The sequence below is a fragment of the Dermacentor variabilis genome, chromosome 11 (assembly GCF_050947875.1).
Source record: "Dermacentor variabilis isolate Ectoservices chromosome 11, ASM5094787v1, whole genome shotgun sequence".
In the NCBI taxonomy this organism is placed as follows: Eukaryota; Metazoa; Arthropoda; class Arachnida; order Ixodida; family Ixodidae; genus Dermacentor; species Dermacentor variabilis.
The window spans coordinates 30,501,085-30,516,297 of record NC_134578.1 but is presented as its reverse complement, the minus strand read 5'-3'; the positions used below and the strand labels follow the sequence as shown (position 1 = coordinate 30,516,297).

General features: G+C 47.4%; 1 protein-coding gene across 1 annotated transcript; it reads right to left on the bottom strand.

The window, feature by feature from the left end:
* Window positions 1-1,204: 1,204 nt before the first annotated feature.
* On the bottom strand, window positions 1,205-10,107 carry LOC142563180 (uncharacterized). The gene is made up of 4 exons (XM_075673731.1): window positions 9,963-10,107; window positions 5,833-6,464; window positions 4,347-4,978; window positions 1,205-1,729 (listed from the first exon to the last, which is right to left on the bottom strand). The coding sequence occupies exons 1-4, from the start codon at window positions 10,105-10,107 to the stop codon at window positions 1,276-1,278; spliced, it is 1,863 nt and encodes a 620-aa protein (XP_075529846.1). The 3' UTR covers window positions 1,205-1,275.
* Window positions 10,108-15,213: the final 5,106 nt, after the last annotated feature.

The following is a 15,213-nucleotide window of genomic DNA, read 5'->3' as shown; positions in this document are numbered from 1 at the left end:
ACATACATACATACATACATACATACATACATACATACATACATACATACATACATACATACATACATACATACATACATACATACTGTGCAATCGCATAAAATCTACCTGAGAATGAAGTGTCGTTATTTTTGGCTGGCACATTTGATGAAGCTCATGCTTGTAGTTCGGCTGGCTCGGCGGCACCGAGGCTCTGCAACTCCGAACAGAAAGATAGCACGTAGAGAGTGCAGTTTACTTCTAATATGATTGTAGAAACAACTTTTACGAAGTTGTCGCTTAGGCTTATCGCCATGTTGGCCATAGCAGATAGGATTAGAATGATTGTTTGCTGATTGGCTTGTCAGATGGCCATATTTCAATACTATCTCTGCTCCCCATATGTTTTTTTTCCTTAAAGAAACTTCTGTGTTAGTGTGGAGCAAGAGGAGGCGACGGCGCTGCAATGCTCCGCTCCATGAAAACGGCAAGGGGAAATTAGTGCTTTAGCCTATGTGATTCCTTCTGGTGAGACTACTTATCTTGGGCTTGGGAGGTAAAACGGCATATCAGCTGTTAAACGCTCATGTGGCCCAATTTGCGCTTACGGCGTGGTGAGCGACATGAAAATACCTAAATAATGAGCACGTCGAAACCATCCCGAGCACACGGCCACCCGTAAGCCATGGACGAAAGACACGAGAACGACCACCAATGCCCATATGAAATTGGAAATCTTTCAAAGGGTCGTTGCAAAAGTCAGACTGTCGTGGTCTTCACCGCGCTCGTGTAAGGCTAAGGCACCCCGCTCTCCTGATCTTGTTGTTCTTGCATTTTAAATATGGCGCGCACCTACGATGGGGAATGGGCAAAGGTTTCCAGTGGAAACCATAATATGTGACTGCCTTCCCGAACATGAAAGTATTACACGGAGAGAGCAGGGCCTATGAATGCGACATATTGTTTTGGAAAGTTCTACGAGGTGTATTAGTAAAAAAAAGAAAGAAAAAGAAATAGGAAGGAGAACGGGTGGAAAAAACGCATCGTAAAGGAATTTCAGTATTGAGCCGTATAGCGAGCGTGTTCTTGAGTCCACGTGGTCGAAGTTCCGAACGTGCCTTGTGAACGCTACAGTTACACTAGGTATTGCAAAAATTGGCAAACTAATATTTTTCCTCGCTCTACCATTAAACGTACAACTTGACATTCTCTAAACACAGGCTCGATGAAGACGGGGAGCGTTTATAAGGCACAGGTGCCGCAAAAACATAAGCCACACGACGACGACGACACGTCTCAGAAAGGAGCGCACGACTCTCGCAGATCGTTGTAAGACGCGTTTCGACAGTCGAACGCCGTCGCAAACTCAGGCATACTAAGGAGGGGCCAGGTGCAGCGCTCCCGGGGCTTCAGAGCGTCCTGCCTCTCGGTTCCGCAGGCCATCAGGCAGAAGCGAGCGAAGAACTGCCTCTGGGCTTGCGGCCAGTGCGGGTCTCGCGCGGAACCCTCACCGCGGTCGTTGTGCACGGCGGTCCTCATGGCGTCGTGCGCGACCCTGGCGGCGCGTATCCAGGCGAACGCGCTGCTCTTGAAGGCCTCCGACGTCTTCGGGTGGGGGTTCCGGTTCGGGTGCCGAAGCACGTCCTCGTCGGCGCGCGTCCGCAGACATCCCAGCCGCAGTTGAGCGTCGAAGAGCTTCGGGATGGTCCACCACGAGTCCTGCGACCTGTGCGGTGAGCTGGCGTTCCATCTGGACGAAGGAACGCAAAAATGGAAAGCGAGTACGCGAGGATTGCGTGGCTGCCGAGATTGAAAGGCGCAGCTTTAAATCGCGCCTGCACGCCTAACACTCGAGTTCGAACGTTGAGGCATATTCGCAGACTAGGTCCAGCATTGTGCTCCCGTCAGAATGCGGCAGCAGCTGCCGGGAGTCGCACGCGCGACCTTCTGTTCAGCAGCAGTGCACCAAAGTTGCTGTGCCAATACTTCAGCATTTTCTTTTTCTCATGGATGAAACGAACACATTAAGGAAGTTCCATGCGTCACGCACTCACTCGGGGAAGTAATGTGCCCACAAAAAGGAGGCGCAGCGCTCGTCCGGACCAGTCACAAACACAGCACACGTGATTGAATTGTGAGAGCACGTTAGAGAGTTATTTTCTGGCCATTAGCCTGTACCACCTTTTACTATCTCACTCGGCAAAGACAATCGCAACTCGCTGAAAGCGAGTGAACGTAAAAGAAATCTGTATTTGTGCAGTACCGTACACACAATTTCCACTTGCTATGATTTTCCAGCGAAATAGTAGCAGAACGTGACCCCTTCCGTAAAGGTTAATTTCAATGAGAAGTCGTGGTTAAAGGGGCCCTGAATGACCCCTCGAACGTCGTGAAATAACATAAACCGCGGGTAGCATACGCTGCTGTGAACACCTCAGCCAAGTTTTGCTGTCGTACGCGGTGCATGGAGCTCGCAAGCGGATCGCCAAATCACCTTTCTCTCAAACGCCCTCTTTTCAACAGAAGGCCCTGCCCTCACTTTCTTCTTTATTTTGGCATTCCCTTAGACGGCTGCTATGGCAAACCAGCGCTGCAGTTTTGACGACGCCTGCAGCGCCGCCCTCGCGGTCAGAACGTGCACAATGCGGCCGCACCCGCGGAAGAAAATTGCTACTGGTAGTAGCGTTGTGTGCCCCGAAAATCGAAGGAAAACAAAAGGACGCCGACGATACTGTTGCGTATACAGGTGCCACAACTACGTCGGGATGAGGAAGGATGTATGCTTCTGCGTCTTTCCATTTGAACCCTAAGAACAACAACGGAGGCGGCGTTGGATCCAAGCAGTCAGGCGAGCGGAGTTAGTTCCCGTCTTGTCGCTCTGTCAAGCGGTGTCGGGCTGGTTTCTCAATTGAATTTCGCGTGTGTGCTTGATTTATTCGATAGTGAAGACGGTCAGCCATGGCAGACAGCACCAAAAAGCAGAATCTGCAGTCGCTATTTCGGCGGAAATAAAATGAGGAATAGCATGTACCATACACCATATGTACCAACCATTTTTCCTTCGCAATACCACCGCCAAGCCCCTTCCAACGCCACCGCACTAAGCGAACGATACGAAAGGTAAATATTATCCATTCATTGCCAAAAATTATGTGGTAGGGAAGCTGCCTTGTAATACGAGTTGTGTGCGCATACTGGCGGCGCACGCGCGACTAAGCCGCCTATGTGTTTTCAAAAATGCGCATGCGGATGAGGACTCGGCGCTGAAATGCATTCGGTAAATTTATGTAATTAGTGCTAAATGCAGCCAGCGTTGTTACGGATCCAGCAGCGGAGCACTCAAACCTTTGCTTGCGTGAGTCAGCTGATGCGATAAAGCTTTCTTCTCCATTGACTGCCGTGGTGAAGTAACCTCAGCATTTTTTGTCTAGCCAGAGAAATAAGGAATGTCTTCAGGCCAACTAATACTTCCAAAACCATAGCGCAGCACGACCGGAGCCATAGCTACTAGATTTGCGAGGCAGGCTGCCACGCAAGCATGGCAACGGACCACGGCGCAACCATATGGCGCAACCGTTAAAGAAACACACGTGCTCGCTGCGACACACTGTGAAAAATATATAAAGCTTAAAAAGCTTCTTTCGTCATTTCTTACTTGATGGCGCTAGCTTCTTTACGAAAACTGTCCGCTTGAAGCGGCGGGAAAACGGGAACATACGAACTATAATACGACCGCGCACGTGTGTATCGTCGTGTCGTCTGGTCGAGAGGCTGGAATATGCCGCGTTTCGTCGCCAGGGCGGCGTGCAACGCACTCTTTTCGACGCGCCGCCTATCCAGCGCTGGTTCCCCACTGGCCGATAACTGACATCAAGCTGCGGTCGGCTACATGGCGCAAACACCGCGGCCGCCGCGGAGTGCCGCCACGAGTCCATTGGCTGAGCGCACTGCGGCTCGCTGAGGACAATCGAGTTTGGCTTATTTTTAGCGCGTCGTAGGCATCAAGGACAGAAGTGGTGGCCTGTACGTTAACATCCAAAATGAAACTTGAAATGCGTGCCACCGTGACATTTAGAAGGCGGAGCGTTATGGGGCACGCCCCACTGCACCGTAGCATTCACAGTGCAAGGCATTGAACGAGGAACGGGTGCACAGTGGACGCCGTTGATTGCCGTTGATTGATTACCAATAACTCCGCTTCTGCTGAACGCATCGAAGTACTCTTTGCGGCAAATTATTTCTGAAATAGGCTGTTTTCACTTGAAATGCCTCTCTCCACTTCGATAAAAAGTGGTTCAGGGCCCCTTTAAATTCTCGTCTGTGAAGACTCCAAAAGATTCCAGATTGCGCTACACGTCTGTACCAACCTGCTATAAGGACCAACGACGTCGGCCAACGCCTTAGCCATCGCAGCCCCAACAGTGCCGTAGAGAAATGGTGGCGCTGTGCGTTCGTTGTAGAACACGGGACTGTCGAGGTATGCCGCCGGCAGGAAGATCTTGTCGTAGAGGACATCGTACACGGGCCACGGGTGAGCCCACAGCGACGCCATGCGTGCGGTTACCCAGTGGGGCGGATTGTGCAGGACGCTCTCTCTCTGGGAAAGCGCGCGGAAGGCGACGTAACTTCCTGGAAAACTTCGCATCGATTCTTCCGCCGAGGACGGTTGCGGCTCCCGTTGGAGGTAAGTAGTGTTCGCGTTCTTGACGTCGCCATCACCGGCAGACGGCGCCAGTGTGTGTAATGAGGTCTTGTTGAGCCTTCTGCGAGCCAGAGCCGCCGTTTCTTCGTCGAGCCAGTCGGGTATGGTAATTCGGTGGACGTTGAAAAAAATGGAGTTGAGCTGGCCGATTCCCGCTGCCGGGTGGGTCACAGCGATACCCCGCAGCACCAAATGCCAGTGCAGATGTAAGGCAGCGTTGACGGCATCGAAGCAGAGATGTACGGTGTCCTGCCCACCGCTCGAGTGGAAGCGTCTGGCGAAGTCATATTGAAGAGCCTGCGCGAGAACAAAAAGCAAAGAATGAATTATGCACAGTGTAAAAAAAATTACGTGATGAGCTAGTATAGAGAAATTTTTTTAAGTGACCATTTTCGTTTGTTTGTGCTGTGTGTTTTCTAGCTGATATTGGATATGGCTTTGATATAGTATAATGCGCTTTGTTTCACACGTCGCAGCGCTATTAATTTTCGCTCGCACTGCGCATAATTATCCCTGTGCGCTGTTTCTCTAGAGCTGAACTCTGATCAGTCAGTTGTCAATGCTCAGACGTTCACAGTCTTGCTCTCACGGTCCCGTACAATCTCAACCAGATTTAAACAGCTTCAATGTTTGGAGACAGACTGAATGCTGCAAGAGTTCAACGCTGGTTGATTTGGTTGAGGCTGAACAATCTCTACGTGTCTTCCGCTTCGAGGCAGCTTCTTGGCTGGACCGCTGTCTCGGCTAGTTAATATACGTGGCTGGGGTAATTGGAATCCAAACTTGAGCTCTGATTGAAAATAATAAACTATATTCCTTGACAAAGAAGGAATACAAGCTCTGACGACGAAATCACACTCGACCTGCCTTCTCTGCCTCCGCTCTGCGAGACGTAGTTCCCTAGAGACAGCGTTCGTAATAGATCCCCGGGATAGCACGTGTGGATTGCGTCACCTCTAGTTTGATTATAGGCAACAAACGCTTTATCTTCCAGACGCCAGTGCAGATTTAGGTAACTGGAAATTTCCGCGCTATAAAAGCGCTGTTTGGACACGTGTAGTCGCGTTCCCTAAGTCCTTGCATGCAACATATGCGACGTCATGGATTTGGTGTTAAGTCTTTGTAACGTCTCGGGTCAAAATTCAAGTTACCTGAGCGAGAATGGTAATTATGAGGTACCACGCAGTCGTTCGGAGCCGAGCCTCGGCCAGATGTTGGAAGACTTTCCGGGTCTGCTCGTATCCGGTGAATATTAACATGTCGACGTCGGTCACCGTGAGCCCCTGGTCGGTGAACGAACCAAACGCCCGCTTCCAGACACCCGACGGAAAGCCGGCGTCACTCTTTAGTTCACCAGCGGAAAGCCGTACGCTCTTCACATCTTCTTCACCGAAAGTCTCTACCTCGCTGTCCACGTCGAACACTTCGCGGGCGATGTCCACGGCATCGGAGGACACGTGGCGTATGACGTCGACGAAGTAAGCCTCGACGTCATCGTCCGTGGGTGCAGCTCGCAGTTCTCGTCGTATCGAGGGCGCGTTGATGAGGTGGACAAACGTGCTCCGATCATCCTTCCTTCGTGCGACGACCACGGCGCTGTGGAGACCCGTCGCGAACGAGATGTTTATCGCTCGTACGAGAGCGGTGCTGTGCGAATCGCTTTCCAAGAGGACCGTCACGTTCACCTGTTCCAGCACGCACTCGACGTCGCGCTGCAGGCTGGAGCCCGTCGCGTTCATGTACGCGGTGCAGTCGTCGAGCAAGCGCTTGCCGATCCGAATAACTGCGTAGACGCGAAGAGCGAAGAAAGGCAGGCGCGGGTTGGAACTCACGCGTGAATTCGGCGATTCAATTTGCACTGATGCTGAACGCCGCCGTTCGCTATCACACGCGACGAATGCAGTCGACAGCAAAACCATTTACAATGCAACCGTGTAAGAACATTCCCTTAATAATTATGTCATAATAGTCAATGTGCGCCGGCAAAGCGCAATCAAGCATCATTCAGCTAATCGAGATGAGGTTTGCATGTTCGAATAGTATAGAAAATTGCAATTGCAATTTTTATTTTTGTTAAGTCACCTTGTGCTTGCTATTGAATTATTAATTGTGTTATCTCGTCAGTGTTTGGTGATAAGAAGCCGTCACGCAGAATTCATTTCTGGACCTCCTCCAACAATGAACCATGTGCGTGCACAACGCGGGTTGAATCGCACACATGAACGTTACCTTGATATATCAGTTTGCGACTTTACGAAAACATCGCCTACCATTGCTTAGAAGAAACGGAAGTCAAGTACCACAACGCTTGTAAGAGCATTGTTGGAGCTATTAGGAATTTTAGTGTTATAATCAACGTTTAGTGTTATAATCAACGTAATCATTACTGATATGGATGAGATAGTTCAAGTGGCTGAGCATTTCTATAGACATTTATACAGTACCGGTAGCACCCTCGACGATAATGGAAGAGAAATTAGTCCAGAGGAATTCGAAATCCCAAAGGTAACGCCGGAAGAAGTAAAGAAAGCCTTGGGAGATATGCAAAGGGGGAAGGCAGCTGGGGAGGATCAGGTAACAACAGATTTGTTGAAGGATGGTGGACAGATTGTTCTAGAGAAACTGGCCACCCTGTATACGCAATGCCTCATGACCTCGAGCGTACCGGAATCTTGGAAGAACGCTAACATAATCCTAATCCATAAGAAAGGGGACGCCAAAGACTTGAAAAATTATAGACCGATCAGCTTACTGTCCGTTGCCTACAAACTATTTACTAAGGTAATCGCAAATAGAATCAGGAACACCTTAGACTTCTGTCAAGCAAAAGACCAGGCAGGATTCCGTAAAGGCTACTCAACAATAGATCATATTCGCACTATCAATCAGGTGATAGAGAAATGTGCGGAATATAACCAACCCTTATATATAGCTTTCATTGATTACTAGAAAGCGTTTGATTCTGTCGAAACCTCAGCAGTCAGAGGCATTACGGAATCAGGGTGTAGACGAGCCGTATGTAAAAATACTGAATGATATCTATAGCGGCTCCACAGCCACCGTGGTCCTCCATAAAGCAAGCAACAAAATCCCATTAAAGAAAGGCGTCAGGCAAGGAGATACGATATCTCCAATGCTATTCACAGCGTGTTTACAGGAGGTATTCAGAGACCTGGATTGGGAAGAATTGGGGATAAAAGTTAATGGAGAATACCTTAGTAACTTGCGATTCGCTGATGATATTGCCTTGCTTAGTAACTCAGGGGACCAATTGCAATGCATGCTCACTGACCTGGAGGGGCAAAGCAGAAGAGTGGGTCTAAAAATTAATCTGCAGAAAACTAAAGTAATGCTTAACAGTCTCGGAAGAGAACAGCAATTTACAATAGGCAGCGAGGCACTGGAAGTCGTAAGGGAATACATCTACTTAGGCCAGGTAGTGACGGCGGATCCGGATCATGAGACGGAAATAATCAGAAGAATAAGAATGGGCTGGGGTGCGTTTGGCAGGCATTCTCAGATCATGAACAGCAGGTTGCCATTATCCCTCAAGAGAAAAGTATATAATAGCTGTGTCTTACCACTACTCACCTACGGGCCAGAAATCTGGAGGCTTACGAAAAGGGTTCTACTCAAATTGAGGACGACGCAACGAGCTATGGAAAGAAGAATGATAGGTGTAACGTTAAGGGATAAGAAAAGAGCAGATTGGGTGAGGGAACAAACGCGAGTTAATGACATCTTAGTAGAAATCAAGAAAAAGAAATGGGCATGGGCAGGACATGTAATGAGGAGGGAAGATAACCGATGGTCATTAAGGGTTATGGACTGGACCCCAAGGGAAGGGAAGCGTAGCAGGGGGCGGCAGAAAGTTAGGTGGGCGGATGAGATTAAGAAGTTTGCAGGCATGGCATGGCCACAATTAGTACATGACCGGGGTTGTTGGAGAAGTATGGGAGAGGCCTTTGCCCTGCAGTGGGCGTAACCAGGCTGATGATGATGATGATGAATCAACGTTTATGCTCATTACCGGCTCAGCGCACTTCATTGCTGCGATCTAATAGACACATCGAGTCCCTCTCCCTATACTCGGCTTGCCTCCATTGTTATTACCTGCTGTACTATTTGCCACCCAATCGCGTGAGGAAAGTTTACTTGCCAACGTAAATGTCGCGCGAAGGCCAAAATTAGCTTCGTCCCAATGCTTCAACGTGTAGTGGTCGAACATGGCGTACAAGGGAACATTGCCGAAAGGCTTTGCACCGATAGCAACAACACTCCGAAGAGACCGCCAAGCGCGAATTACCGTGTTACTGGTTATCGGTCAGTCGCGTTGCATGTATGCAACGGTGTTTTATCGTATGTGCCCGCTAAGCATCTGAATACAATGTACCAGCGGTTACACTAGCGTATCGTCTTGAAGGGCGATTCTAGAACACCTGAACAGGAAGACGGACGACACAAGCCAGCTGCTTCGCACTTTGTTTTCTTTCCGTCGGTACGACGTCCTCGATACGACGTTCCCAATGAGACAAGCAGCTCGAAGTTAAAGTGCAGTTTATGCGATTTCACTAATAGTTATCTTCTTCGTATTAGTAAACAAGTGTCTGGCGCACTAATGACATGCCTCCACCGATCGCATGATGCCTAGGCTGCATCATGCCTGGGCATGATGCATGGGCTGCTCACGTGTTCGCGAAGTTGGTACAGGTGGTAGTTCCGTTTAGATTAATGTAAAGATAGCGCGCTATGTCGCCTTGCATTAAAGGAAATGCATCACCATATTTAAGCATAAACAATTCGCTTCGATGACGCAGCACTTCTATAGCCACCACGTGTATATTGTAAAGAAAGAAGCCACACTTCTCGAATCTATATAAAAGGGGGAGGTGAACATGGGGTCCCATTTAAAATGATCCATTGGAGACATTGCAACTGCGGAACCTTCATTACAGAGACATCTTTTAGTTTAGGCAAAAGTTGTCGATCAATAAACTCACACATCTATTTTAAACATTACTCGGGAGGGCTATTTAAGGCTGAGTGCCCAATGAAAGCATTTGACGCCCTTGCCTCCTGCTTGTTTGATATACAAGATGCATCGAATATTTCCGTATCAAATTGCCATTCATCAACCGCATAATAAACTCAGTTTCTATTTTCACCCGAGGTTCCCAAAGCCCATGCGCACCATTCAGTGTCAGTTTTACATGCTTTTACCCGACAGCCCCTGTGCCCACGCGCGCGGTCGGATCTCAGAGGCCATAGAGTTTCGGCCTACCTGGAGCCATCCGGTCTCCCAAGACATCGTCGAACGAGCTTTGAAGCCGGCGTCGGAAGCGTTGCAGGAACTGGTGCAAGGCGTCCGGCACGAAGCCAACGCCCTGCCGTCGGCTTGTCCACCGGCTGCACACGTGACTATACATGTCCACACACGGGTGCAGGTCTTGCTCAACCACGGAACGCAGGTAGAGGGATGCGTCCAGGCACTGCTGCGACTTGCATCCCTGCGCCAACACTTTCACACTATAGCGGCATCTTGAACTGCTGCAGTCTCAGAGCGTGCTGACAGCGGTATAAACTGTCCTCTAATGTTCACAGCGTGAGTAAGGCAGTTTGATGAATGAAGGTAATTTACTAGATTTCTCTTCTTAGATTGACTTATGGGCTCATTAATTGACGCTCTGTGAGAAATTGATTAGCATTACGCGAAGTTGTAATGTTCCATGTTTGCCTTTTTAGTGTGAATGATGCTTCTTTATTGAAGTGTTGAGCGAAATTGAGCGAAGTGTTGAGCGAAAGCACGGAATAAAAATTTAATGTGCGGCATTTTGTTCCTTAGCATGACTGATTGGTTTATTGATTGAAATACTGAGCAACATGAATTAGTTGTGTCGTTTCAATATTACATACCTTCCTTATTAGTGTAACTGATGGTTTCGTTGATCGGAGTATTGAGCTAAATTGATTAGTACCGATTCAAGTTTTATCATTATTCATGACACTTTCTACGATTTGGCTCCTCTGGCCTCTACTTGATGCCCTTGGATTCAGGGATGGCATGGGGAAAGTAAACACGTCCGCAACAGAGATTAGAAAGAAGCGATAGGAGGTTTGGCGGCAGGAAAGTGGGGAGACTAACAGAACCGTACAAAAACAAAGTTCCAAATAGTAGTTCAGAGAGTTTGATGCTAGGAAATATCGTTTTCTTCTTATAAAGAAAGCTAGGTAGGACATTAGGCAAAACAAGAACAAGAGCTTGGTGGTGCAAATCACCGCCCCCATTTCAAGTTGAACATTCATAGCATCCATCCATCCATAAAGGCATCTTGAGCTGCCTTCATGGATGCCTTCATGAAGGCAGCTCCTTCTCCTTCATATGCGTCTACTCCACCACGCCAGTATTACACCACTGATTTCGTTGTATTATTGCGATGCAAAATATATAGGGACTCCATGTGAATCTTTGCCGTCTACGTCTAAGTGGAGCAAGAGCTTCCAGTCGAAGATCGTTTAGGGACACTAGAGTCAGGCTTACTGCACATTACATTTCACCGGCTATAGCGTCACTGCTTTGTTGCGGGTGAAACTGCAATTTTTTTCTCGTATCTCGGTACGGCTGAAAGATTCATGTACTAACTAATTGGTTGGACGATTCTTTCGAGTCACACATCGCCTTGACAGTCACGGTAGTACAAATGACCATGCCTGTGAGCCCTCGCCAAACCGCTTCGCTTGATGTGTCAGCGCCAAAACCAGGATGCTCAAGACTGCGACGCCGATGACGCTCGCGCTGCAGCACAGGGTCATGTTGACGACCTTGCTCTGGAAGGGAGTCATCTCGGCGTTGTATTCGGGCGCTGCGAGAGCGTATACACTGAGTCAGTTTAGGCAGACGAGGCCCTCTTTGAAAACTATATTTTCCTTCATTTCGTAGCAATAGGTTGTATGATAGAAAGGGCAATGGGCAAATTCAGGCTTCTAGCTCATGAATTTTGTGGCGGAACCTTATATCTCCACCACGCCAGTATTACACCACTGGTTTCGTTATATTATTGCGATATTAACTATATAGGCACTCCAAGTGAATCTTTGTCGTCTACGTCGACGACGCCGTGAGGTTCCGCATATATTTCGGCATACGTATGCTAAATGCCGCGTCATGCTATACGACATGCAGTATATGCGGGTTATATTGCCACACCTTTCTGTGACTAAAGTTGCTCATGGTATTTCTTACACTCTTGACGAAATGATTCCTGAGAAGTCGAGAACGGCAGCCCACGCACACAGATCATGAAGCAAACCACCGACACCGCATGCCTTCTGTCTTAGATCTTCTCAGACTTAAATATTTAAGGCGCGAAATAACAGGAGAGCCCAAACCTGAAAATTATGCAATTTTATTGGCGCGTCTGGGCTCTACCTCGGGGTCGCTAAGAAAGACGTTGGCTTTAATTAACAAACGCAAATGAAATTGTTCGATCGTAGGATTCAAACAGAGGAGCACTAGCACAACAGCTCGTTTTTACTTAGCTTAAATTTACTTAAATTCATATTGATACTACAGCTACGAGTGTTACACTTCGTGAAATATAGTCTAACATGTTGCTATCGCATTCATTGTTTCTCGCTTATGACCAAACGGTGGTCGGTGGCTGGTCTGTGGTCGATAGATGGACTAAAAAAAAAAAGAAAAATACGTTCGCTCGCTCTCTAGGGCTCTCTCCCGCAGTGGTCCATTCGTCCACTGGTTCGTTCGGGCTATTCGCTTACATTAGTAATCATCGCCGATGGTGTCTGCAAAAAAAAATTTTCGTATTTAAAATGTTGCAAGTCGGTAAAATTTACCAAAATTTGATAAGTTCAGCCATCAGTTGCTTTAGAATACAATGTAATTCATCTGTACCGAAAGAAGTTAACTAAACCTGAGGAGGCGCCACCATCGCCTGTTACATCACGAGGGGCTGGTGCTGGAACTTCAAGGCGGCGCCGTCACCGGTATTTAGTTTTTGCGTCTTTTTAAGCTTACAAGTCCTCTCTTAAGTGTAAGACTTCATTTATTTTGTTATTGCAGAAGGTTAATTTAGAAATAAAGCTGAAGCTATTGTTTAGTATCAGTAGGGAAATGAGTTGATGCAATTACGGACGTTTATTGTTTTTCGAAGTCCTTAAAATAAAGTTCATGCAGAGTTTTGGAATATCGGCACCAAAAGTTAGTGACCTAAACGAGCTTTGTGGATGTCGACTTCGGGGAACCCGACGTAGGAGATTTAGAATACTTTTAAGCTGCCGGTGTGTAACACCAGGCACTTGTAGCGGTACTGCGGCTGTAAAACGTAGCAATGATAGATAATAAAGCAAAAACTACTGATAAAGGACTTCGCCCTACTTCATCGAGTCTTTCATCAGAAAGTTTAGTGTCAGTGTAGCAACAGCGAACTAGTCATTGCGCTTAGTTATGTGCGACACACTGATTCGCCGTCATCAGGTAACACAATTCAAGTTAGGTGCAAACGCCAGGAGAAAAAATCCCGCTCGAGGCCTGCGAGATCTCGAATCGACAACCGAATTCTAGAACGGCGGTGATTTAACATTCAATGTGACAAGTCAGTTCCACGGAAATTCGGAAGCTGCAAGTAGTTTCATCAAAGAGAAGAATTTTCATTGACTTGAGAGCAGCACGAAGCGACAATTATTTCTTATTCAGTTTATGCGATGTACCTTACCTGACATGACGCAACGCGGTATCATTTGTAAGCTTATCTTTTTTACGCAAGTCCTACCATTACACTAAAATTGGGCCAGATTTGGTGCTGTCGAGAGCCATCGTTTCGTTATATGCCACCTTGTCTCTTGATTCGAAGTCTTTGAAGCAAGTGCGGGGCGTCTCATTATAGCCAAAGAATAGCGTGCCCGACACGACATCCTGAGGAATCCATATTGGAACTAATGTTTAATAAGGACTTGTTAGAGTGGATGGCCTCCGAGATTTGGTGGCGCGCGGTGATCTAGGAAGCAGTGAAGCAAGAATATAGTTTTCTGCACAGATCGCTAGAAGGAAGTCTGGCATTAGTGTCTACTGGTGTTTTTTTAATCAGCATAGGAATGATGGTAAATAAATGGATTTCCTTAAACTTCATTCTGGCTTCAAATGACTGGGTGACCACTGCAAATTATCAACTGCAAAAAAATATCGCGTTGTAACTGCGACAAACTACAACGATTATGCATGTGCGCTTACTCTTATGCCTCTAAGTTTCAGAAAGATGTGATTCACTGAAAATTCAGACACATATAGGCAGATATAGTGTACTAAGAGCACAAGGAATGCCTGAAGCCACGAGTACGAAACGTAAGCAAATCTATATCAATATCCGCCCATCACGTAGTAGCTGAATGACCGCAGCGTCATTGTTGCTTGTAGCAATTTAAGTAGGAAACTCTATAGATGGGATAGTGGATGCGGGTTTCTAATTATTAATTTTAATTTTCTTTAGCACTGACCCCGAATCTTCTTCGCCAACGCATACCGACGCGTGCGTACCATTTATGCGCAAATATCTCTGTTAGAGAAATTGAGGTTGTGCGCTGAGTATTACCGTTTACTGGAACGGCAGTGCATTTGGCCGAGCACTGAAAATTATATCTTGAGGCTAGTGCAGTCCTGAGAATTCGTTCCAACTGGATGCACCTTGTGAAGCCATCGGCTCTAATTCGCAGATTGAAATTCGCGCCGTAAGGTATTTTAAAAGTTAATTAGTGTAACTTCGTTACTATTCAATTAGGCATTTTGATTTCTCGTAGAAGTAACGGACGCCGCATCGATTCATTTAGATCCTACAAAGGGTTAGAATTGTACTATCTGCCACAGGCGATTTCTAAAAATTTGGTTCAGCTAAAAGAAAGCACCCTATATGTCAAGAAGCAGGTTTGTCTATGGGCAAATCTTACCGATCGAAGAGTACTGCGGCGGTTCCTCGGACAGCACTCCCCTCTCTTCTTTCGGAGCGGCACTATCTTCTGGCAGCTGGTTCTCCGCTTGATCTGTAAAAGTTGCCGTTGAATCCCCGTCATGCGTGGTATTTATTAGAGCGAACCTTGTTTGCATCTGTCCTGGGCTATGGCGTCCACCTCCGTTCCCTGACCGTATATATTTACGGGTATATATAGACAACTAGGGCGTACACGGGTTGCTACCTTGTCTAGTAGACAACCTGGGTCCCTGTGTACGTGCTCGATTGACAACTTGCTGCGGGATGCTCTCAGGTCTACCAGAGACAGCTTGGAGTCATTGAACAGGTGCGACTGGATGTGTGACCGAAGAGAAAACTTCGGCCCTAGGCGTGTGCCACCCGGTTATGTGCCGCTGGGTATGTAATTATTCTTGGTCAATCCCCCAAACTTGATGTGCCACTGCGACACAATGGGTGTCAAATGAATTCACATGCATGCCCTACCTTGTGCGTACACTTGTCCTAGACGTTGTTTCAATGAGAAGCATCATGCATCGAGTTCGTTCTCGTGATGCA